Source organism: Antechinus flavipes, chromosome 4 (genome assembly GCF_016432865.1).
Source record: "Antechinus flavipes isolate AdamAnt ecotype Samford, QLD, Australia chromosome 4, AdamAnt_v2, whole genome shotgun sequence".
Taxonomy (NCBI): Eukaryota; Metazoa; Chordata; class Mammalia; order Dasyuromorphia; family Dasyuridae; genus Antechinus; species Antechinus flavipes.
Window position 1 is genome coordinate 350,926,256 of NC_067401.1, and position 24,427 is coordinate 350,950,682.

Sequence of the window (24,427 nt, forward strand, 5' to 3'; positions counted from 1 at the left end):
TCCTAGGCTGGAGCAGGTTAAATGGTACCTGATCCCTAGTGACTTTATTGCTTATGTGGAATATTGCTTTTGACTTCTTTTCAGATTAACTCTAATAAAGAATGGAAGTATGTGAGATAGAAGATTGAAGTGGTTTTATATAGTTTTGAATAAATTTATGTTAAAAATACTAGGCTTAATCTGGGGAGGAGGTGGAGGAAGGGGAGGGGAAAAATTGGAACAGAAGTGAGTGCAAGGGATAATTTTTTTTTTCATTTGCTTAATGATAGAGATTTTAATTATGTTTTGTTGCCAAATTCTTTTTTTTTCACACTTGATCATCACATAATTTTATTGTTATTGTGCACAAGGTATTCTTTTTTTTTTTTTTTTTAATAACTTTTTATTGATAGAATGCATGCCAGGGTAATTTTTTACAGCATTATCCCTTGCATTCATTTCTGTTCCGATTTTTTTCCCTCCCTCCCTCCCCCCCTTCCCCCAGATGGCAAGAGTCCTTTACATGTTGAATGGGTTGCAGTATATCCTAGATAGAATATATGTGTGCAGAACCGAACAGTTTTCTTGTTGCACAGAGAGAATTGAATTCAGAAGGTATAAATAACCCGGGAAGAAAAACAAAAATGCAAGCAGTTTATATTCATTTCCCAGTGTTCTTTCTCTGGGTGTAGCTGCTTCTGTCCATCTTTGATCAATTAAGGCTCTCTTTATCGAAGAGGTCCACTTCCATCAGAATACATCCTCAAACAGTATCGTTGTTGAGGTATATAATGATCTCCTGGTTCTGCTCATTTCACTTAGCATCAGTTCATGTAAGTCTCGCCAGTCCTCTCTGTATTCATCCTGCTGGTCATTCCTTACAGAACAATAATATTCCATAACATTCATATACCACAATTTACTCAACCATTCTCCAATTGATGGACATCCTTTCATTTTCCAGCTTCTAGCCACTACAAACAGGGCTGCCACAAACATTTTGGCACATACAGGTCCCTTTCCTTTCTTTAGTATCTCTTTGGGGTATAAGCCCAGTAGAAACACTGCTGGATCAAAGGGTATGCACAGTTTGATAACTTTTTGAGCATAGTTCAAGGGATAATATTGTAAATAATTACCCTGGCATAAATTAAATTAAATTTTAAAAAAAGCTAGGCTTAATGATGAAATTCTAGGTATTATGGCAACCTAATATCTAGGTTTTGTTGAATCCAACTATTGAGTCAAAAAACATTTTCCTGTAAAAGCATCTAAATATTTTATTTAGTTCAATTTAAAAATTTTTAGAAAGTATCTACTTTGTGCCAGTACTGGGGATACAAAGACAAAAATTAAAATCAACAACTTAAACAGAAATATAAAACATAAAGTAATTTGCAAAAGGATTGTAGCACTAGCAACTGAAGGTATCAAAATAGACTTCTTGAAAGAGATTATATTTAAGCTAACCTGCCAGGGAAGGGGAAGGGAGCTTCCTAAGAATGCATAACTAAGTATTCATTCCAATGGGTCTGCTCCTATTCTGACTCTCCCCCTTCCCATCTCTACACAGCTGCCTGATGCTCTGGGACAGTGCCATCACAGAATGAATCCCTGTGAATCTTGATTCCTTGATAATTAACATACCTACCCTGTCATTCTCTCTCCTTGGTGACCATGAACCTCATGTTCAAAGCTGATTTTCCATCTCCCACTGACTACTCCCTTTTTCCCCTTTTCCTTAACCCAACCTATCAATGTCCCACTCCTATCACTGTGCCCTCTGGAATGCTTGCTCATTAAGTAACAAACTAGCTTTTATCTTAAATTGTTTCCTTTTTCACTATTTCCATCGTGTATTCCTTGAGACCTGGCTCCCTTCTGATAACACTGCTTTCCTGACCATCCTTTTTATCACTGGTTTCACTTTTACTCGTGTTTCTATCATGGTGGAGGATTTGGAATATTTTTTGCTTCTGATTGCTACTTCATGACCTTGTTCTCTTTTGCCTCATATATGTTTTACCAATATTATTCAGTAATTTCTCTTCCTTTGAGATTGCCCAATCAAGATTCTGTCTTCTAACTTCCAGGAAATTTTTCTTGCTTTAGTGAGTCCTGTACCTAGTCCAGTAGTCTTTTTCTCTTCTCCATCTCTTGTTTTCATACTAGATTATTTCAACATAAATATCAGTATTCCCTCAAATATTGTTAGTTTCTAATCTCTCAATTTACTCATTTTCCATAACCCATTCCTCCACCCCATTTCAACTATATACAGAATTAATATCACTGATCTTGCCATCACTCATAAGAGTTTCACTTCCACATTCATGAACTCTGAAATGCCTGTCAGATTACAATCTATTGTCTTTCTACTTCTCCCTCTGATTGGTATCCCTAACTGTAGATTTGTGTTTCATCCTTCATTACCTTCAGTTTTTCTCCCCCTTCAGATTTTTCCTGAGCTGTGAGTCCTGCACTTACACTTTTTCCCTTTTCTCTTCTTGATTCCTTAGGGGATCACTTCCATCCTGCTCTGTCTTCTCTGGAGTCACTGGGCCCTTTGTTCTGATGCAGATCTCATTCTGCCAAGTCTCACCCTTGCATTACTCCAACCATCTGCTGCCTTCCCTCCTACTCACATGCTGCTTAATGAAGCTAGAGAAAAGAATGAAAGTGTGCTGGCTAGGCCCACTACAAATTTATGTTACATGATCTCAGCTGAACCCTAACTGTGCCAAGGTGGTGCATTTACACTATCTTCATTGGTTCACCCTCCTACTTCTCACATTGGCTTTTCTACCCTTTATTATTCTTCAAATCTCTCATGGTTTTCTCTCTTCCTACCCTCTTAACTAAGAACTTTGCCTCATATTTCCTTAAAAAAATGTGAGGCAGGAGTTCTCTTCTCCCCTGTTCTAATCTCACATCACGCAGGTGCCTTCTCTAACCATCTTCTCCTTTCCTGTGTATATAGAAGGAGCCCTTAAAAATCATCATATTCCTTTCTCCTCATTTTCTTCTAAACTTTCTGAAATTTGATTTCTGATTTTGTCATTTAGTAATAATGTAACAATAAACATTTGTATTGCCCTTACTATGTGCCAGGTACTGTGCTGAGTGCTTTATAATTATCTCAATTTCATCCTCACAACTACTCCGGAAGATAGGTGCTATTATTTTCCTCATTCTTTAGATGAGGAAACTGAGGCAAACTTGTCCAGGGTCACACAGAAAAAATGCCAGATAGTAGATTTAAATTCAGGTCTTCCTGATTCCAGACCCTGAATTCTATCACTGTATCTCCAATATACCTTAATTGAAAATCTTGAAGAAATTTTGAGTGATTTCTTAATTTAAAATAAAGTTTTTCTCAGCCCTCTTTTTTCTTGACCTGTCTACAATCTTTGACATGCTCAAACACATTTTTTTTTTCATTTGTAAGAGAGCAACAACAACAAAAACCAACCATGAAGATGTTGGGCTAGATGACTTGTAATATTCCTTCAAGCTCAAAAATGCCATGATTTTTAGGGTCCAGATTTTGGAAGTGTTGAATGTCAGAGTCTTGAGTGTAGAACTTGAGTTGGTAGGCAATAGGCAGCCATTGAAGATTTTAGATCAGAGAAGTGACATGATTGCCTATCGTCCTCTTTTCTTTGATATTCTCTTGGTTTTTGTCATTGCTTTCTCTTGGTTTTCCTTCCATCTACCTGTCTATTCCTTTTCAATTCTCCTTTGCTGGATCTTCATCCTTATCATGCTTAATAGCCATAGGTTTGCTCAAAACTATCTAGACTCTCGTCTTTTTCTTCTATTCTGTTTCATTGAATGATTTCAAGGATCATCTCCATATAGATGATAATTCTTCCATCTCCAATTGTCTCTTGGACATGCTGAACGTTGAACATATGAAAAACTAAACTCATTATCTTTCCCCTATACTCTTCCCTTTTCCTCTTGAGGCAAGTCATTCAGGTTTACAACCTAGGTGTTTCCTTTGATTACTCTCTCTATCTTACTTGTCCATGTCCAATTCAGTTGCCACATCCTGGCATTCCTCTATTTGTAACATTCACTCCTCTGACCTGCCACTAGACTGGTACATGCCTTCATCATGTCACATCTGAACTGTTAAATATCTGGGTGGGTCACCCTGCCTTAGTTCTTTTCCCACTCTAGTCCATTCTCTGCTCAGTTATCAAAGCGATCTTCCTAAAGTCTTACCAAGTCATTCCTTCTATTCAGTAAATACAGTGGTTCCTTGTTACCTCCAGACTCAAAAACAAATCTGTTTTGGACTTTTAAAATCCTTCATAACCTAGCCTCTTCTTACCATTCCAGTTTTTATAACTTGCTTTCCTCACTGTATTCTTTGCAGTGGGCCTCCTTGCTTTTCCCTGTACAAGAAGACAACGGCATCCCAATTATGGAGATTTCTCGTACTTAGAACCTTCCCCCTCCTCAACTATGCCTCTTAAACTTATCTGGCTTCAAGTTTAAAGAACTATCAGGTTATCTTGTATGTATCATAATTTGTACATAATGATTTTCATGTTATTGCCAACTTTAAGACTGACCTTGAGAGTAGGGATAAGCTTTTTTTGGCCTCTCTGTCTTCAGCACTTAGCATAATATATGGAACTTAAATAGTAGAGCACTTAATAAATGCTTGTTGATTTAACTGAACTTGGTTTTGAAAGATGATAGGAATTTTAGAAAGGAAAAGTGAGGAAAGAGTACACTCTGAGCACTGCAGACTGTAAAGTATGAAAATAAGAATGAATGTATAAGGATCCTCAAGTAGGTCAATTTGGCTGAAACTTAGATGAAATGAGATTAATGTATAGTGAGCCTGTAGTTTGGGATCTGATCATGGAAAAATTTTAAAGACAAGCAAGGGAGATTATATCTTAGATATAATTGGGATTCACTGTAATTTCTTGAGCAGAGGAATGACTGGAACAACACCTGCACTTTAAGGAATATCTGTTTAACAGTTAAGTAGAAAACAGTTTGGAAAAAGGGAGAGGCTTAAGGCATTGAGATAGTCTAGTGAGAGACAATGAGGCTCTAACCTAGAAGGTTTCATGCTAGGGGAGGGAAGATATAAGAGATACTGTGGGAGATAGAATCAACCAGACTTGGCAAATGATTGCCTTTGGGTAGGGAGGAAGATCAGGGGAAAAGGCAGGCAGTCAGATATTTCTGACTGCGTTTGCTTTCTTGTTATAGTATTGTTTTTATGTAATGCCAGTTTTCTAAATTTAGAAGCTCCACATTCCTGTAAAATTAAGAGTTCAAACATGAATTCAAATGGCTTTAGCATCTTGTTTCTCCATGAATACTATAAATAATCTATAGGTGAGGTTGAAACTGACTGCTTTCAAATGGAAGCTTTTTGTTTAAAAAAAAATTAAACTTTATCCCTCTTTATTTTTACATTAAGAGCTATTTTTGAGGTAGTTATGAAGAACAACAATAAAGTCTTGTTAAAGTTTGTTTTTCTGCACTTTTTTTTAATTGTTGTTCAATTGCTTTTAGTCGTCTCCAACTCTTTGTGATCCCATTTGGAGTTTTCTTTGCAAAGATACTGGAATGATTTTACATTCCTTTTCTGGCTCATTTGACAGGTGAGGTAACTGGGACAAACAGGGTACGTGTTCAGGATCACACAACTAGTAAATATCCGAGACCATATTTAAATTCTGATTTTCCTGACTCTGGGATTGTTTTGGGTTCCTTAGTTGTCCTATACATTTATACATAATTAAACTTGAAGCATAATTAGTGCTTTTTAAGTAACACTGTTTATATTCATTTTTAAAAATGAAAATTAATATTGACAAAATTGGAGTGGTATTTTTCTTTGGAAAATGAAAGTATCTTGAACTTAATGCATTAATGAATTTTAATCCATGCTTTCTTGTATTTAGTTAAGGAGCCCTCAGAACTTGTCTTTCTGCATTGCTGTATTTTCCAAAATACACTGGACTTGGAGCATTAAGAAGGCTCTGATTCAGCTTGAATCTTTGTAGATAAACAGATCATGTTAATAGTCTAACAGTTCAAAGGGAAAAGAATGCTGCTTTTGCTATTGCCTTTCTTCTCCTCTTCAGGAAGGAATTATTCCTTTTCTTCTTCCCTATAACTTCCCCTTTCCCTTAACTTAAATAACAAGACTTTTCCTGCACTGTTAGGCTTAGCATAAGGAGCTCCCATATGCTTGTGCATATGTAACATATGTAATAGATACAATTGCAGTGCATGTCTCATGAACTTGTGATGTTGTTTTTGTTAACTAGAATAAATGAGTTAATTTGATTTTCTTCTACATACTTTAATTTTACTGTTTTTGATTTTGTGAAACATAAGATTAATATAATTGTAATTTTTTTTATATTTTATTAGCATTGGTTGTTGAATGATGAAAAAGCACATAAGATTGTAGATTTTTAAATTTAATATTGTATAAAAGCATAAGAAAATTCTTTTTTCCCTTCATTTTGTTAAAAAAGATTTTAAAAAAATTCATACTTCATAGAAAGTTTAATAAAATGTCAATTTTTCTAACCTATGGGCTACTGATCATAATCTTTTGACCATCAAAGCTGGATATTCTAGAGAAAAACAAATTATGCTTATATTTAAGCGGCTCATTTTTTGACACCTGTTTAAATTCCTTGGCTATTTATGTAATCTTAATTTTTATGATAATCAGATGATTCACTAGAGAAATAATATCTTGCTTGTTGTCTTAGCAGCTGACCAAATTACTTAACAGTGGGATAGTCAGTCAGTAAACATTTATTAAGTGCCTACTATGAATGACACTGCTAAGTTCTGAAATACAAAAAGAAACAAAAAGATAGTTCTTGTTCTCAGGTAACTTAGTTAAGATCCAATTAAGTTACATTCAACCAGTTTTTACTGAATATTTATTGTGTTAACTGTCAGAAACAAAGAAGTTCCCAACTTCAAGAAATTTGTGGTAAGATTAGAATTTTGCATGAAAACATTTCTATTTAGTTAAGTAATAATGGTTGTACACAATAGCAAGAATAAAATAATTTTGATTTACAAATACAGAAGCAGTTTAATCTAGTAATTAGAGAGATGTCTTCAGAACTAGAAGAACTGAATTCAAGTTTTACCTCTAACACATAATCAATCAACTGTATAAATGAGCAGATCACTTAAACTCTGAGGGTTCTTCAAAGCTTTCTATTACTATAGGTTATGGGAAAAGATGCCAACTTACTTTGAGGGAGAGAGTTTCTTACATATGTTCATTCCCTATCACTATAGGGAGTCCTGTAGATTATAAATCTTTGATATTTGGAAATATGATTATCTTTAATTGTTATACAATATCAGTGTTTGATTTATGTCTATTGCCAAAGCCATTGGATTCCAAATAAGGCAAAATAACACCAGAAGGGACATTTAGTGGGATTTCTTAACTTGTTCTTTCTTACGTGTTATTGAAAGTACTTAGATATAAGAATTGTCCTTTAAAGATTGGCTTTCATTATATCTTATACAATTTAGTATGTGGTTTATTTTTATCATTACTGTAAATGAAATGATCTATTGTTTTTGTAATTTGTTCTTTGACCTGTCAGTTCTTTAAAATTAAGTTAATGTTCAATGGCCCTTTATTAAGTATAATTTTTATGGCATTATTGCCAGAAAAGTTTTTGTTTAATAGTCATGCTTTTCTTCATTTGTGAGATTTTTATGGTTAAATATATGGTCAGTTTTTGTAAAGGTATTATGTGGTACTATGCACAGTCAGTTAAGGAATGTGTAAGTGTGTGTGTGTGTGTGTGTGTGTGTGTGTGTATACATATATAAAATACATATATAGAGACAATTTTGTTTCCTTTCCATAATTGCTAAAAATGTAGCATAACTCAATTTTCAAAAATTCTGTTTGTCTTTTCCCTTCTTACCCTCCTCTTCCCTCTTGCTAATACTTTATATCCATTTTGTATATATTTTGGATTTCCTAATCACTTTTGTATTTCTAGTGTCTACCATGATGCTTGGTATATAGCAAAGACTTAATGTTTGTTGGTTGATTGTTATCTTCATTGTTAATAGTAGTGACTAACATTTACATAGTGCTTTAATGTTTATGAAGTACAACAATCTTGAAAAGGAGTTAATACAAGTATCATGTGCCTATTTTACAAAAGGAAATTGAGAAACTGAGGTCCAATTGACAGAACAGGGACTTTGAACCTAAGTCAAATACTTTTCCTTTATAATGTTGCCTCTGAAATATGATTTGTACAAGTAGAGATCTTCCTAAATAATGGATTAAGGAAATTGTTGATAAAGAAAAATGTGCACTGGAAAAAAGAGATTATAGTGTTAATGTTGAGTTTTCCTATGGACCAGGCATATGCTAAGCACTGGGGATGTGAAAAAGAGCAAAAAATCAGTTCCTCTTCTGAAATCTAATGGGGGGAACAGCATTCAAACAGCTCTGTACAAAAAAGATATAAGTAACTTAAATGTGAAAAAATCAGAGGGAAGGCCCCAGAGTCATGGAAGGATTGGGAAAGACTCCGCGCAGAAGGTAGGATTTTAGCAAGTTCCTGGAAGAACAGAGAAACTTAGAGATAGACCAGGAGGAAGAGTATTCCAGGCATGAAGGTTAGTCAGGGAAAATCCAGGTAAGGGAACTCCCTGAACTAGTGCAGATCTGCCTCATTCTCTGAAACTTAAAATCTTAGAGCATTGCCTAGAAGAATGCTGAAAGATCAAACATATCTCTATTCTAATATTTTATGGGGCTAGTGCTTAAATTCTCAGGTCTTCTTGGTTCAGAAGATGAGTTTAAATCCTCTTTCTGATAGGTACTGATCCACATTTCTGAAACACTGCCTTTTTGTGACACTAAAGGGTCAAATCATTTAACATCCTTGGGCCTCAGTTTCCTCATGTGTAAAACAAGAAGGGTTGAACTGCATAAGTAACCTCTGAGGCATCTTTCAGTTATAGAACTGTGATGTATGATCCAGTGAAAGATTTAGAAATATTACTTAAAGTTAAATTTCATAGTGTGGTATAATGTGTATGGTATTAAATGTATCCTGATAAATTAACGAAATGATAACAGAACTAGGAAAGGCCAAAGTTTTTGGATGGTGTTAATCAAGTAAAAATTAGATGACACATTTTGATGATCATTTTTCCAGTAATAGATGGAAATAGTTCTACAATGAGAACATGAAGAACTGCCAAAAATGTTAAGAGAATATTATTTATTTAGTCTTTTAGTACCATCTGTTGTCTCTAGTGTCCCTTTACAGTTTTAGCAGTTTTATCTGTTTTATTGCAAATTGTATAACTTTGAAATTTTTCTTTGAAAAATTCCACACAGTACATACTTTGTGACTATTCTTGTGAAAAAAAAAAAAATGACAGCATAGGAAACAAATTTTGGTGTGGAAAATTGGAAAGAAAAAAAAAACCTATATTATTACTTTATGAGCCCAAAGTTCTTTGGGAACTAATTTTATAGTCTTCTTATTTGTATTTGAGCATCTTAAAGTATAATTAAAGCATTTAAAAAAAAGAATACTATGATTCCTTGAGCGAATCTTCTACCCAGTTTCCTTTATAATTTGTCAAATAAGAATATTATCTCTAAGCTCTTTTAAGTTCTAAAATTCTGTAATTCTAAATACATTTTTATTATACCTTTTTAAATGTGTTTCCCCTATCACTGCAGGAAATTGTCACAAATTTCAGCAAAAGTCATTTCCCCTTGTTAATTCAAAAATTATGAATTATTTCCAGAAGGAATTATGAACCATAAAAGACCATTTTGAAATATGCTCCATATCACTAAAAGAGAAATTCAATTTAAAACAAATCCTGAGGTTTACCTCACACTATTTATCTTTGGTAAAAATATAGGAAGTCAGTGTTGGAAGGAAATATGGGAATATAGAAGCACCAAAACATTGTTGCTGGAGTTAGTTGTTCTAACTTCATTGGGTAGTTGTTAAATATGTTATTATTCCTAATCTAAAATAAATCAATATAGATTTTTTTAGGCCATTTAACAACCTTTGTTGTGATATTGTACAAATGTTACACGTGAGTGAAAAAAGCAAGTGATATCTTAAAAAGTGAGTTTATAAAATTCATTATATTTAGTAAAAACATTTATTTACAAAGAGAATATCTAGGAAAACAAATATAAATTAGTTCAGAGTTAATTACATCAGCTCATTCAGTCAAGCTCAAATATCCTAGATTTCAAATGAAAAGAGCTATTGTAGTAAATTGCTTAGTTTGAATGTTGACATGTATAGCAAATATTTTGAGGTAAGAAAGTATTGTTTGGTCTATATTAGTTATATTGAAATATTTTATTTATGTTGACAAACATACAAATGCAATTTGATTTTACACAACTTCTTACAAGAATCTTCAAATATTTTTAACAGCTTTAATTATTTTTGCAGAAGACATTGAAACTGCATCAACATATTATTCAGTCATATAACACAGTCCTTATACTCAGCAAAGAGCCTTTGAATTTTACTGAGAAAATAGAGGCTATTCAAAATAAATTAAGTCAACTTCCCTCCTCAATTTTTCTAATCAACATCCCTCATACTCTTCTTTGTTATTCTAGTCTATGATAAAAAGTTGACTCTTCTCTATGAACTAGAGAAGCAGACCTTTTTTATTGTTACTTCTATCTAACATTCCATTTATTTTCCTCTGCCTCTTCTGTTATTCTCCATGCCTGGAATGCATCTACTCATTTCTGCCTCTTAAATCCCTTTTTCTCTTCAAAGCTCAAGTCAAGTTCTTCCTTCAACATAAAACACTTCTCAGTTTCCCTATATATTAGGGCCATCCTTCTGGAATTACTGTGTATCGTGTGTGTGTGTGTGTGTGTGTGTGTGTGTGTGTGTGTGTGTGTGTGTGTGTGTGTTATATGAGAGTTCTGAAAGTCTTACTGAAAGTTAGACTTTTTTTTTTTTGCTTTTAAAAATATTTTTATTTCCCCTGGTTCTATGCAAAACAATTTTTTACATTTGTTTTTAAAACTTTGAGTTCCACATATTCTCCCTTCATCCCCACTCCACCCCCATTGAGAAGGCACATATGAAGTTGTGCAAAATATTTCCATACAAGTCTTGTTGTGGGGGGTGGGGAGGGAACAGATTCCTTCCCCCCCCAAAAAAAAAACTCTCAAGAAAAATAAAATATAAAAAAGTGTGCTTCAATCTATCTTCAGATACAATTAGTTCTTTCTATGGGTATGGATAGCATTTTTCATCATAAGTCCTTCAGAGTAATCATGGATAATTGTATTGCTGAGAATAGCAGTCATTCACAAATGATCATCCTACAACATTGCTGTCACTTTGTACACAGTATATTTCATTTTGCTTGAGTTCATGGAGGATTTTCTAGGTTTTTTCTGAGAGCATCTTGCTCATCATTTCTTATTCCAATATAATCACAAATCACAATTTCTTCAGCCATTTCTAATTCTCTCTCTGAGAAAAGAGCTGCTATTAATAATTTTGTATATATAGGTCTTTTTCCTTTTTAAAAATCTCTTTTGGGAAATATGCCTAGTAGTGGTATTATTAATTCAAAGGATATGTATGATTTTGTAACCCTTTGAACATAGTTCATAATTTTTTATCTTTTATCATTCGGGGAGTGGTGTTATTTATTTATTTTTTTTTTATAAATCTGACTCAGTTCCCTATACATTTAAGAAATGAGACTTTTATCAGAGAAACTTAACAACTTCAAAATTCTTTTTACAATTATTATTGCTTACTGTTTTTCCCCCTATTTATTCTATTCTCATCTTTCACTCAAAAGTATTTTGCTTCTTAACACAACCTTCCCAGAATGCCCTCTTCTGTCATCCTCCCCACTTCTTGTTTGCCCTTTACTTTCTACTTTCCTGCAGGATAAGATGGATTTCTAAACCTATATTGAGTGTGTATGTTATTTACTCTTTAAGCCAATTCTGATGAGAGTAAAGTTCATTCACTCCCCCTTCCTCTCCACTGTAAAAGTTTTTTCTTGCATCTTAAAGCAGATAATTTCAGTAAAAGCTTGATTTCTAATGCACAAATGATGATTAATTTTGGCATGTTAGTGAGGACAATGAAGATATTATTTGACCAGTAGTGTGTTTTCTTCTAATGTATGATCAGAGTATTGTGGGAAATTACTCCCCTAAACTCCTATTCCAAAATCTTATTATGGTATGGCCCTGAATTTCTAACAGTGTCATTGAAACTTGGCTCTTGTTTTAAATAATAGGTTTTTTTTAAAAAAATTTTCAAAGATAGTTTTGAACATTCACCTTTGTCAAACCTTGTGTTCCAAATTTATCTACCTCCCCTAGACAGCAAACAACCAATATTAAGTTAAGCATATGCAGTTCTTCTAAACATATTTCCACATTTTTCATGCTACATAAAAAAAAAAAATCAGATTGAAAAGTAAAAAATGAGAGGAAAAAAAGCAAGCAAACAACAAAAAAGGTGAAAATACTATGTTGTGATTCACATTCAGTTTCTCTAATTTAGCCTCTCTAAGAGGGTCTCTCTCTCACAAGTCTATTGGAATTGGCCTGAATTACCTCTTTTGGAAAAAAGCCAATTGCAGGTTATACTTTATTAGCTCACATCTACAGTAATGTATCTAAGACATCCTATGAGTTATCCATGTCCGTATTATCTCCGTCAGTGGAGTGAATGCAAACTCCTTCAGGGAAGGGATTTTCATTTTTGTGTTTAATATCCTTTGTATCTAAAATATTCTAGGCATTTGATAAATGCTTTTTGGAGTTGCATATTTTCAGTGCATTTGGAGATTTATCAGCACCTATAACTACACTGTTGTTCACTCTTTCTATTATTTTCTTATGGGATCAGGGTTTTTTTTTTTATCCTTTTTAATCAATCACATCTTTAAAAATATTATTTCTTAAATTCAACATGTACAAAACTGAACTCATCTTAAACCCTTCTTCCTAACTTGGCTTTAATATTGAAGGTACTATCATCCCTCCAATCGTTCACTCTTGTAACCTAGGTGTGTGTCATCTTTGATTCCTCACACTTTGAAACCCCATATCCAATCAGTTGCCTTTGAAAGGTCTTTCATGTATGCTCCCTTCTATCCTGACATTGCCACTACACTAGTCCAGTTCTTAAAACACAGGTCTGATCATTTTGTTTTCCCTATTTAGTAAACTTCAGTGACTCCTTACTTCCAAGAATTAAATACAAACTCTTCAATTTGGCTTTTAAACCCCTTTATAATCTATCCTATTCATATTTTTCTAGTCTTTTTAATTTAAATTTTTTTTCTTTTTCTTTTTTCCCCACATTTTTAATTAAAGTTTTTATTTTCAAAACATATGCATAGATAATTTCACAACAGTGACCTTTGCAAAACCTTCTGTTCCAAATTTTCCCCTTCTTCCCCCCTGCCACCCTAGATGGCAGGTAGTCCAATACATGTTAAATATGTTACAATATGTTAAATCCAATATATGTAAACATATTTATACAGTTATCTTGCTGCACAAGAAAAATTGGATCACTTTCTAGTCTTCTTACACTTTTTTTTTTTTTTTTTAATGTGTGTTCCATTGATATTTGGTCCCCTTATAGTTCCTCAGACAAAACAACCCAATACCCAACCGCAGACACTTTCACTGACTGTCCTGCCATGCTCTCTCCCTCTTTATCTCTGCTTCCTGATTTTCCTGGCTTCCTTCAAATCTGCAGTCACACTTTCTGCAAGAAGGCTTTCTCAGTCTTAGTCTAGTGCCTTCTCACTAAGGTTATATCTGGTTTATGTCAAAGGTTTTTGTGTTGGGGTATATGAGTATGTGTGTACATATGTGTGTGTGTGTATTTCATATATATATGTATATATGTATATATATATATCTTGTATATACATATGTATCTCTCTTCTCCCTTTCTAGATATATATCTAGATATAGACATATAGACATAGACATGATATATCATGTTTGTACATATTTGTTAGCATCTTATTTGCCATTAGGCTGTGAGCTCCTTGAGAGCAGGGACTTGGTTTTACCTTTTTTTTTTTTTTAATCTCTAGCACTTAACCCAGCACATAATGAGTACTTAATAAATGTTTGTTGACTTAATTGTAAATAGTAAGATGGAGTTTCATTAAATGTTCTAAAATTCTCTTGGATTTCAGTTGGTTTTCTTTTTAATGATAAAAACTTATTATCATCAGTATTCAAGGCCCTATGCTTGAATAAAAATTACCATTTATTTCTTGCCTCTTGTTTAAATTTTATTATGAACTTAAGAAATAAAACAAGCATTTCCATATCAAATTGGAATAGAAAAAAAAAGAGGATTGATCCTAGAATTGCAGATCTGTGATGTACAACTTGTTATTCTTTTTAAATATACAACAAAGTTATCATGTAACTTCCCCCCTCCAATCTTATCCCCCATTCTCTGTGTCCTCCCTCCCTCCTTAGAATGGCCACCATTAGACACAAGTGTGTGTGTGTGTGTGTGTGTGTGTGTGTGTGTGTGTGTGTGAGAGAGAGAGAGTGTGTGTGTGTGTGTGTGTGTGTGTGAGAGAGAGAGAGAGAGAGAGATCTGGATGCAAACAAATCTTTCTTCATAGAATCTTGGTAGTTAATTCGGCTATTTATAATAAAATGATTTGATCACTCAAAGTTGTTTTAAAAATAATATTGCTGTTACTATATAAAATGTTCACCTGATTCTGCTCATTTTACTCTTCGTTATTTTGTGTAAATCTTTCCATTTTTTTCTAAACTCATGTACCTCCTAATTTCTTTTAGAAGAGTAATATTATCTCACAAACATATACCCATGGTTTTTAGCCATTCCCTGATTGATGGCCATCCCTGCAGTTAATTTGCCACCACAAAGAGAACTTAGATGAATATTTTAGAATACAGAGGTTCTTCTCTTTTTTCCCATAATCATTTGAGAATCAGATCTAATAGTGGTATCACTAGATCAAAGAATATAAGCAGTTTAATAATTCTTTGAGCATAATTGCAGATTGCTCTACAAAATGGTTGGACCAGCTCACAGATTCACCAATGATGAATTAAGGTCCTAGTTTTTCCACATCTCTTCTAAGATTTGTCACTTTCCTCTTTTGTAATTTTAGCCAATTGATAGGTGAGAGAGATGGTACCTCAGAGTTGTTTTAATTTTCATTTCTCTAATAATAATGATTTAGAGAATTTTTTTCATATGATCATAAATTTGTTTGATGGTTTCATTTGAAAATTGCTTGTTCATATCCATTGACCATTTCTCAATTGGGGAATGACTTACTTCTTATGGATTTGAAGAAATTCTTTATATATTTGAGATATGAAGCCTTTATCTGAGGAACTCTATAAATTTTTCCTCCCATTTTTCTGCTTTTCTTCAGATCTTGCCTACATTTGTTTTATTTGTACAAAACCTTTTTAATTTAATGTAATTAAAATTATGCATTTTACATCCCACTGTGCTCTTTATCTCTTGTTTATTCATAAATTGTTTATCCATAAGTCTGATAGATAATATGTTCTATGTTCTTCAAATTTTCTTTTAATTTCTCCTTTTATGTCTAGGCCATGTATAGTGTAAGATATTAGTTTATGCCCAGTTTCTGCCATACTGTTTTCTAACTTTCCCTTCAATTTTTTATCAAATAATGAATTCTTGTCCTGAGTACTTGAATCTTTACACTTGTCAAACACTAGGTTGCTATATATGTTTGCTGCTGTACATGGTGTATTTGCTCTGTTTCACCCTACCTTTCTCTTTCTTAGCTAGTACCAGATAAAATCTGTGACTGCTAGACCTCCTTCCTAGATATTTCCCCTCATTATTCTTTGGATATTCTTGTCTTTCTGTTCTTCCAAATGAATTTTGTCATATTTTTCTATCTCAGCAAAATAATTCTGTGGTAGCTCAAGTAATTTCTTTCCTGTTCTACTTTGAGCTCAGGCAATCCTCTCAAGCTCTTTGGGCCTCTCTTTCCTTTTCTATGAAATGAGTACATTGAATCAGGTGATCTTTAAGGACAGCAAGATGATGCAGCAGATAAAGAACTGGACCTGGAGTCTTCCTGAAGTCAAATCTGGCCTCAGCCACTTTTTCACCCTGTCTACTTCAGTTTCTCACCTGAGAATTAAATGGTGAACTGACATGTTGTCTCTGCTGAGATAACCCCATATGGGATCACAAAGAGTTGAACATGATTGAAATGACTAAACAACAACAACTGAAAGTCCTTTATTCCTGATCTCATAAAGAGAGTCCTATAGTATTATTGGCAAGACATATAGTCAAGAGATATTTATCTGTATATACCTACAGGGCACTACATATGATATGTGCCAGAATAGTAGCATAGTTATGTACCAAAGTATTAGCATAGGTCAAAAAAGTGAATGATAATACTTCAAAAATAGTTAATCTATATAATTAATGCTGTTTTAAAAAATAATGATAGATGATTATAGTCCTTTAAAATAATAGTATTAGTAAATATTAAAAAATTATTTATAATCTAGATTAGAGGTGTTAAACAAGATTGCATGGCAACACTTGTGACTCAATCAGATTAAAATGTAATGGGGGAATATTTTTTAAATTAAAAAAGTAAATTAGAACATAGATAATGTTAATATGTAGTTTTCTTGATTAGTCAGGATGATATAGTTTTCTTTATATAACTTGTGACATTTTTCCATCTATTTTGATAGTTTTCTTTTATATACCATTAAAATAATTTGGAAACACTTTGAAAAGGATTATTAGTCTACATTTCTTAAACTTTGTGGGGTTTTAAAAAAAAAAAGCTCTTTTCCTGAAGTAGATGCAAAAGTTGAGTTTTAACAGAATGATTACATCAATTTATCTTTTTTGTTTACATATAGTAATAGGTTGGTTAGAGAAAATTCTATACTTAAATTATCTTCTTCAGAGTACAGGAGGCATTGAAACAGAACAAGAATAAGATTTTTACGTCCAGAAATTTAACTTTAAACTTCACTATTTTACAGTATAGCACCCTTGACCAAACTATCTTGAGTTATAAAGATTACATAAAAGAGAACATTAAAATTCATGTTCTTTTACAGTTTGCTCCTGTTTTCACTCATTAGTGGACATAGCCCTGATTTTGGAGTCAAAGGCTCTAAGCCACTTTTCTCATTTGCAAAAAGATGGGACTGGTCCCTAGGTCCCTTCCAAATCTTCAGTCTGTAGTACTGTGGCAAACATAACTTATAAAGAATATTTTCAGCATTCTTCATGAACTACCAATTTTCCTGGATTTATTACCATTCTTGGATAAATGTATATGCTGTTTTTATATTGGTAGTTATTTGGACCTGCTTTCATATATTCACGTTACGTGTATATTCACATACATATCCTTTTGTAACATAAACTCATAGATTTTCAATCAGCACAGAAGCATTTAGTTGTGATGACTGTGTTAGCACCCTGGATACCTTAGAATCAACCGGAGTCAGGATAAGCAAAAGTTCTTGGTCTTTATTCTTGGTCTTTAGAGGTAGGATTGAATTGGGTGGAAGCAGAATCTCCGTGACCTTCCTTCATCTCCCACCCAGAAGTGACTTTGGCTAGTCTTACTCTACCCCCTAGTCCCTCTTACAATCCTCTGTATACACCAATCATCGAGCCAGCACAGGATAGTGGAACGTGCCATTTTCCAAGCATATGCTTATAGAGTATTGTCCAATCGGTAATTAGCCTTAAGTGCTTGGTTGTCCGGACCTCAGTGCAAGAACCAAGAATTTCAGCCTTCTACATTTAGTAAAGACCACCAGATATATTTACAAAAAGTATTAATAATGTATCTACAACTCTTTTATATTGTTACTTATGTGGACCTGTTTCTATATGTTTGTGTATAAATGCCATTTTGTAATTAAACTCCTAAATTTCCAGTCAATAGAAAATCTTTAATAAACTACAAAAGATAAATTTATAAATAGTGTTAATTGCCAGAATAATTGGTGGTTTATAAATTAATCATAGTACTACTATTCTAAATACAGCACTTTTGAAATTAGATTTTGCTGCAGACTTCATAATGTTTCTAAATTAATTCAAACTAAAGTTATAAGGCAAAATAGAATTTGTGTGAAACTTATACCACAATAAAATCAATTTGGTGATAGCTTAGGTTGTTGAATGACAAGTAATATCAAGGTGCCCTATATACTTCTGTGCTGTCAGAAATTAAGAAAAGAATCGAAATTTCCATTTTCACATTTGTGTAAATAAAATTTTTAAACTCACCCTGTGGGTTTTTTGTTTTGTTTTGCTTTTTTGTTTTTGTCTTTTGGACCTCAGTGCAAGTGCAAAAGAAATGACCAAATTTTATATTTCATTTAACTATATAATTGGAGTAGTACTACTTAACTTCTAGTTGGATGTGATTTATCTGCAGTGTAAGGATATGATGAAAGACAAATACAAAGAAAAGAATAATATAATTCTATAAATGCCTTTTAAATGACCAATATGCTGAATTAAAATCATATCCTAAGACATTTTCAAATGTCACATGAAAGATATAAAATCTAATTACAGATTGGTATTAACAAAAGAACATTTACATTTAAGTTGATGAGAAATGCTAATTTCAAACTCTAATAAAGCAAAATGCTATCCTACCTACAAATTCCATTTTTTTAGTTATTTTGATATTTCATTATAAATAGCATATTTTAATTTTATGCATCTAAAAACATTGTTCTCAGAAGGGATCAGATTACCATAGGAGTAGGAGCATGATTACAAGAAAAAATAAAGTTTAAAAATTTCATGTTTCAGAAGAGAAAATACTTAATGAAAAAAGCCTTAGATTTGGAGTCAAAGACTTTGTTTTAAATCCTCTTTCTGGCTATATCACTTACTAACAATGTGACTTTGAGCAAGTCTTTAATATGAATTTAACTTTTGAAAGATAAAAAACCAGTGGGTTTCTTCCCCGCCCCCTTTCCTCCCCCTCCCCCCTAGTATTTAGTTTCTTAAGTGTTTGAATACATTCTTATACAAGCACATAGGAGAAGGGAAGTAGGAGACTGGTTATGAGCATGGATTTTTTTCCTCCCCAATAACTAGTATGTTGGGCTTCATAAAGTAGTCCTTTAATTTCGACTCTGGATTTGTTTTTCAGTTGTACTAAGAAGTAAGACTTTGAAATGCTAGGCAGGACTATACTTGTTTCATTACTTAGGTTTGACATCAGCTTACTGACAGTATATTTTTAGTTTTAATTTTTATTGTGCAACATAAGTCCTCTTTATTTTATTTTACTTTTTTTAGTTTTTAAAACGTGTGATGAAAATATTTTAAAACTTTTGGTGTGTGACTTTTTGTGGATTTTTTTCTGCTTATGTGTCTTAACAGATGTGTGCTATTTCTTCATTGCTGAGAACATCAGGAAATAGAACTTTTGACTCTACTTTTTGGTGTATAAAATGGTTGAGATTAGGAATATTTGAACATTTGAACTGCATTTGAAAGAACATTTGAAAACTGCAAATTAACAAATATTTTTGACAAAAATTTTCATTATTCTTTTTTCTTTCTTTCTTAGGCAGGAGTGCAAGTTGGGAGATGTTGCTTGCAAAAACTCTGAATCTGATCCAGAGGAGTTCTCAGATGAAACAAATACTGAAAACCTTTATGGTACCTCTCCTCCCAGCACACCTCGACAGATGAAACGTATGTCAACAAAGCACCAGAGGAATAATGTAGGGAGACCTTCTGGCCGCTCCAATTTAAAAGGTATGTCTTTTATTTGGAAAGATATATTAAAAAACGATATAGAGCTTACCAATACATAATCTTTAGAAAACATTTATTTGTTGAGGCTTATATAGACACACACACTTCTGTTGTTGCCCTGGCTTTTTCTGTCTCCCAGCTAGAAAGTAAAGGGTTTTTATTCGCTTGTATCAAATTGTCATATTGGTGGGTGTTGGGTTCTTTGAATTCCTTTCCCTGGTATTGTAGGATCTCTAATAAGTATGGCATGGTATTTCCATCTATCTACCCATGGGAAAATTCTAAAACCATTCTTTTGTAACATTTCCTACCTAAATTCTGCCAACTTAGGACATGATAATGTAATTCAGTGTACCTCGGATTGTGGAGCTTTCTATTCTTAATGCTAAAGGGTAAATACTGTGTCCTAAAGTAGGTCTCCAAATTTCTTGTTGTCCATTCATTAGAGGAGTCCAGTCTCTCAGGAACCATCATTAAATGCTTATGAAGCATCAGGAAGTGCGAGGCACTGGGGATACAAAGACCAAAACTAAAACAATTCATACTCTTAAGAAACTTAGATTCTCTTAAAGATGGTATATCTACAGTATAAGTACACACAGAATGAATACAGCATCATTAAAAATACAGGGTTCTTAGTGAAAAGGCCAAAAGCAACTGATTATACCAGAAGAGGTTTCATGGGGAAGGTGGTGCTTCAGCTGAGCAAATCATTTAATAAGAAATTGTTTTGAAGGATAAAAAAACCTCTAGGTTTGCCCAATGCCTTCTAGTATTTGAATTAAGCCATAGAAATAAATAGGAAAAGGGAAGTAAGACACTTGTGAGCATGTATTAGCTTCTTGAAGGGAGTAAAAGATTTTCTAAGGCAGAGTTGAAGAGGGAATACATTTAATGAGTAATCTATAAACATTTTTCAAGCGCCTACTATGTGCCAGGGATAAGGATAGTGCCAAGGCATAGAAGTAGGTAATGGAATGCCATATTTGGGGACAAAGAGAATTCTAGTTTATCCAGACAGTAGAGCTTGGTGATTGTTGTTTGTCCTTAGTTCTCAGGACCGTGATGTCAGGGAGGTGACGCCATGACATATGAGTGAGTTGGATTTAAGGGAAGGAGGGAGAGTTGTGCAAGATCACCCACCTCCTTTTAACCCTCTGGAGCCATCTGGGTCCAGTGGCCAGATAGAGCTCAGAATGGAGATGGCCCTGAATGAAAGAGCCTTTTTAAGCTAAGGTCTCTCACAGCTCAGTTTGACTGAAGCTGTACCCATTCAGTTATTAAAGCTAAGTAGCAACTGAGCAGAAGAATCTCTTCTTTCACCTAGTCCAAAAAAAATCTAAATAAATTAATAAATGAGATTAGAAAGATAGATTGGAACTGCTGCTAAATCATCATTTCCCATCTGATCGCTAGTCTCTTGAGGGTAGAGGAGAAGGAACTTGGGGCCTCCCACTCATCATGTTCAGTGCATCTGTGTGCCTTCCATCTCTTGTAATGTATACTCTGAGAAGAGAGGCTTTCCATCTTATGGTTCCCATCTCTTACTTGATCTCCAACCTTCAGTAGGGGTAGGAACCTCTAGAGGGAAGAGGAGAGAAGAAATGAGAGTTCTTCCATCTAACGCTTTGCCTTCCATTTCATGCAGTTTTTGCTTTCTATCTGATTTTTAGCCTCTGCTAGGAAGAGGAGAGGGTTCTTTTTTTTTAATGATTAAGAAATTCACCCCTGGTCATAGCTTCTGTAAGTCATCTAAACCCTCTTCTCCATCTACCACTATCAGATTCCTTATTCTCTCTCTGCTCAACTCGCTCACTTCAAAGTCCCAACTAAATGCTATGTATTTCTTCAACTATGCCCTTGGAATGCTTGTTCCATAGGCAGCAAACTTGCTCTCATCTTAAATCTCCTTTCCTGCTTCTTCCATCATCTGGCTGCCACTGACACCTGGTTCCTCTGTGATGACACAACCTTCCTGCCTGTCCTTTTTAGCACTGGCTGTATTTTCATTCATTCCCCTGAGGTTACTGGTTAGGGAGATATAGTGAGAATATTCCTTTTTCTCAATTGCCACTTTCAGGTTCTCCTTCTGTCCCCATTCACTTTGAAACCTCTCCTCTTTTTAGGTCCACATCTTCCATTCAGTCAAAATTCTGGTGGCTATTGTCTTGCAGACCTTCAGGATACTTCCTTCCTCAGTGGGTTCAATACCTGGCTCATAATCCTTTTTTCTATATCTCATGCCCCCATAATAACACACCTCCTGTTAGTCCCCTAAATGCCTTAATCTCCCAGTTTCTTAACCTGCTCATTCCCCATAACTTAACTCTTCTCTTCTGCTTCAGCCTTGCACAAAGGTCATCACACCTATGTCACTTCTCTGTTGAAGAACTCTGAAATAAATTCCATTATATAACTCTAATATTTCCCTTTGCCTTCTGCCAAACTCTATTTGTAATTTTAAAATTTTTTTTAAAAATTTAATTCAATTTAAAAAATTAAAACATTTTATTTACAGAGCATATGCATGGGTAATTTTTCCAATATTGACTCTTGCAAAACCTTTTGTTCCAAATTTTTCCCCTCCTTCCCCCTATCCCCTCTCCTAGCTGGCAGGTAGTCCAATACATGTTAAATATGTTAAAATGCATGTTAAATCCAGTATATGTATACATGTTTATAAAGTTACCTTGCTGCCCAAGGAAAATCAGATCAAGAAGGAAGAAAAAGAAAAACTGAAAAAGAAAACAAAATGCAAGCAAATAACAATAGAAAGAGTAAGAATGCTATGTTCCCATAGGTCCTGTCTCTGGGTGTAGATGGCTCTCTTCATCACTGAACAAGTGGAACTGGTTTGAATCATCTCAATGTTGAAGAGAGCCACATCTGTCAGAATTGATCCTCATATAGTTTTGTTGCCTTGTATAATGATCTCCTGGTTCTGCTCATTTCACCCAGCCTCAGTTCATTTAAGTCTTTCCAGGCCTCTCTGAAATCATCCTGCTGATTGTTTCAATCAACAATAATATTCCATAATATTCATATACCACAACTTATTCAGCCATCCTCCAATTGATGGGCATCCATTCAGTTTCCAGTTTCTTGCCACTAAGAAAAGGGCTGCCCCAAACATTTTTGCATATGTGGGTCCCTTTCTCTCCTTTAAAATCTCTTTGGGGTATAAGCCCAAACACTGCTGGATCAAAGGGTATGCATAGTTTGACAACTTTTTGAGCCTAGTTCCAAATTGCTCTCCAGATCTATATTCATATTTTATCCCTCATTTTTCTTCTAGCCGTCATACCTGTCTCACCTTTCCTTCTTTCCCTGCTTGACTCATTGGTGAATCGCTCAATTCGACATTGTCCTTTTTCCTCTATAATCCCTGGCTCCCTTATGATATCACTAGTTATGCTGGGCCAGACTTAAGCCTTGAATCACTTCCATCACCAGCTGCTTTCACTCCTACACATGCACTGGTGGAAGTAGGTGGAGAAAGTCATTCCATGGTTCTAACTGGATCTACTACAGATTGATGTTCTACAATCTCAAGTGACTCCTTACTCCTGTTAAGCCATCCTTCTGTTGAGGTTCCTATTCTCCATAGCAACTCTTCCCAAACCCTTTCATCCCTCCTCAGACACCTATAGCTTATCGGTTTCACTTGCAACATTTCTGGAACCTACCCCCTCCTTTCTGACATTGTTACCACTGTGGTGCAGACCCTCACCGCCTCACACTGGGGCTACTGCAAAAGCCAGCTGGTCGGGCTGTTTGCTTCAAGTTTCTCTGTTTATCCATCCTCCATTTAGCCATGAACGTGATTTTCCTAATGTGTTGGTCCATATCTATCCCTTACAGCAGTCATCAACAGTGTCAAATACAAGTCCTTATGTGATAGTCGGGGTACAAGCCACTCCTCCCCTTTCCAGTCTTAGACTTTAAACCACCATCCTGGAGCCCTCTTTCCTCCCCAACTTTTTATTCTGTGACACTGGCTTCCTAGAAGTTCCTTAGACAAGATAGTATCTTTTGGCTTCATTCTTCTCTGGCTGTCCTCCATTCCTCAAATGCCTCTACCTTCTCATTTCTGACTACTGCCTTCCCTGGTTTTCATCTTTTATAATCTCATCGTTTATAAGAGGGCTTTCCCCGCTTCTTAATTCTTGGGCCTTTCTGCTTTCAATTACTTCTCAGACTTGTATCTTGTTTGTATATATTTGTTGTCTCCCCCATTAGATTATGAATTTCTGGAGGGCATGGATTCTTTTTGCTTTTCTTTGTATCCCTTAGTGCTTAGGGCACTGCCTGATACATGGTAAATGCTTTATAAAAGCTTATTGACTAATAGCATTTGAAAGGCTTTACAACATGAAGAGAAGCTTATTTTTTTTTCTTTAGAGGCAATATAGAATTTTATGGAGTAGGGGATTGATATATTCAGATCTGAACTTGAGGATAGATTGGAGGGGGGAGATATGTTATTAATTAGGAGGTCCTTGGCAGTAGTGGGCAATGGAACAAGTGAAGCCCTGAACAAAGGAAGTGGTGTTAATGATAAGCAAAAAAGG

The 24,427-nt window shown here is 34.3% G+C and overlaps 1 protein-coding gene across 11 annotated transcripts in view; it reads left to right on the forward strand.

The window, feature by feature from the left end:
* MAP3K4 (mitogen-activated protein kinase kinase kinase 4) overlaps positions 1–24,427 on the forward strand; it is a 126,237-nt gene that overhangs the window by 16,654 nt on the left and 85,156 nt on the right. For 10 of the 11 annotated variants that reach the window (XM_051998058.1, XM_051998062.1, XM_051998065.1 and 7 more), the window contains exon 2: positions 19,666–19,856. In XM_051998058.1, coding sequence (XP_051854018.1) covers positions 19,666–19,856 — 191 coding nt within the window. Of the gene's footprint in view, positions 1–19,665; positions 19,857–24,427 lie in introns of those variants that run through there. The other variant, XM_051998069.1, reaches the window with a different exon arrangement.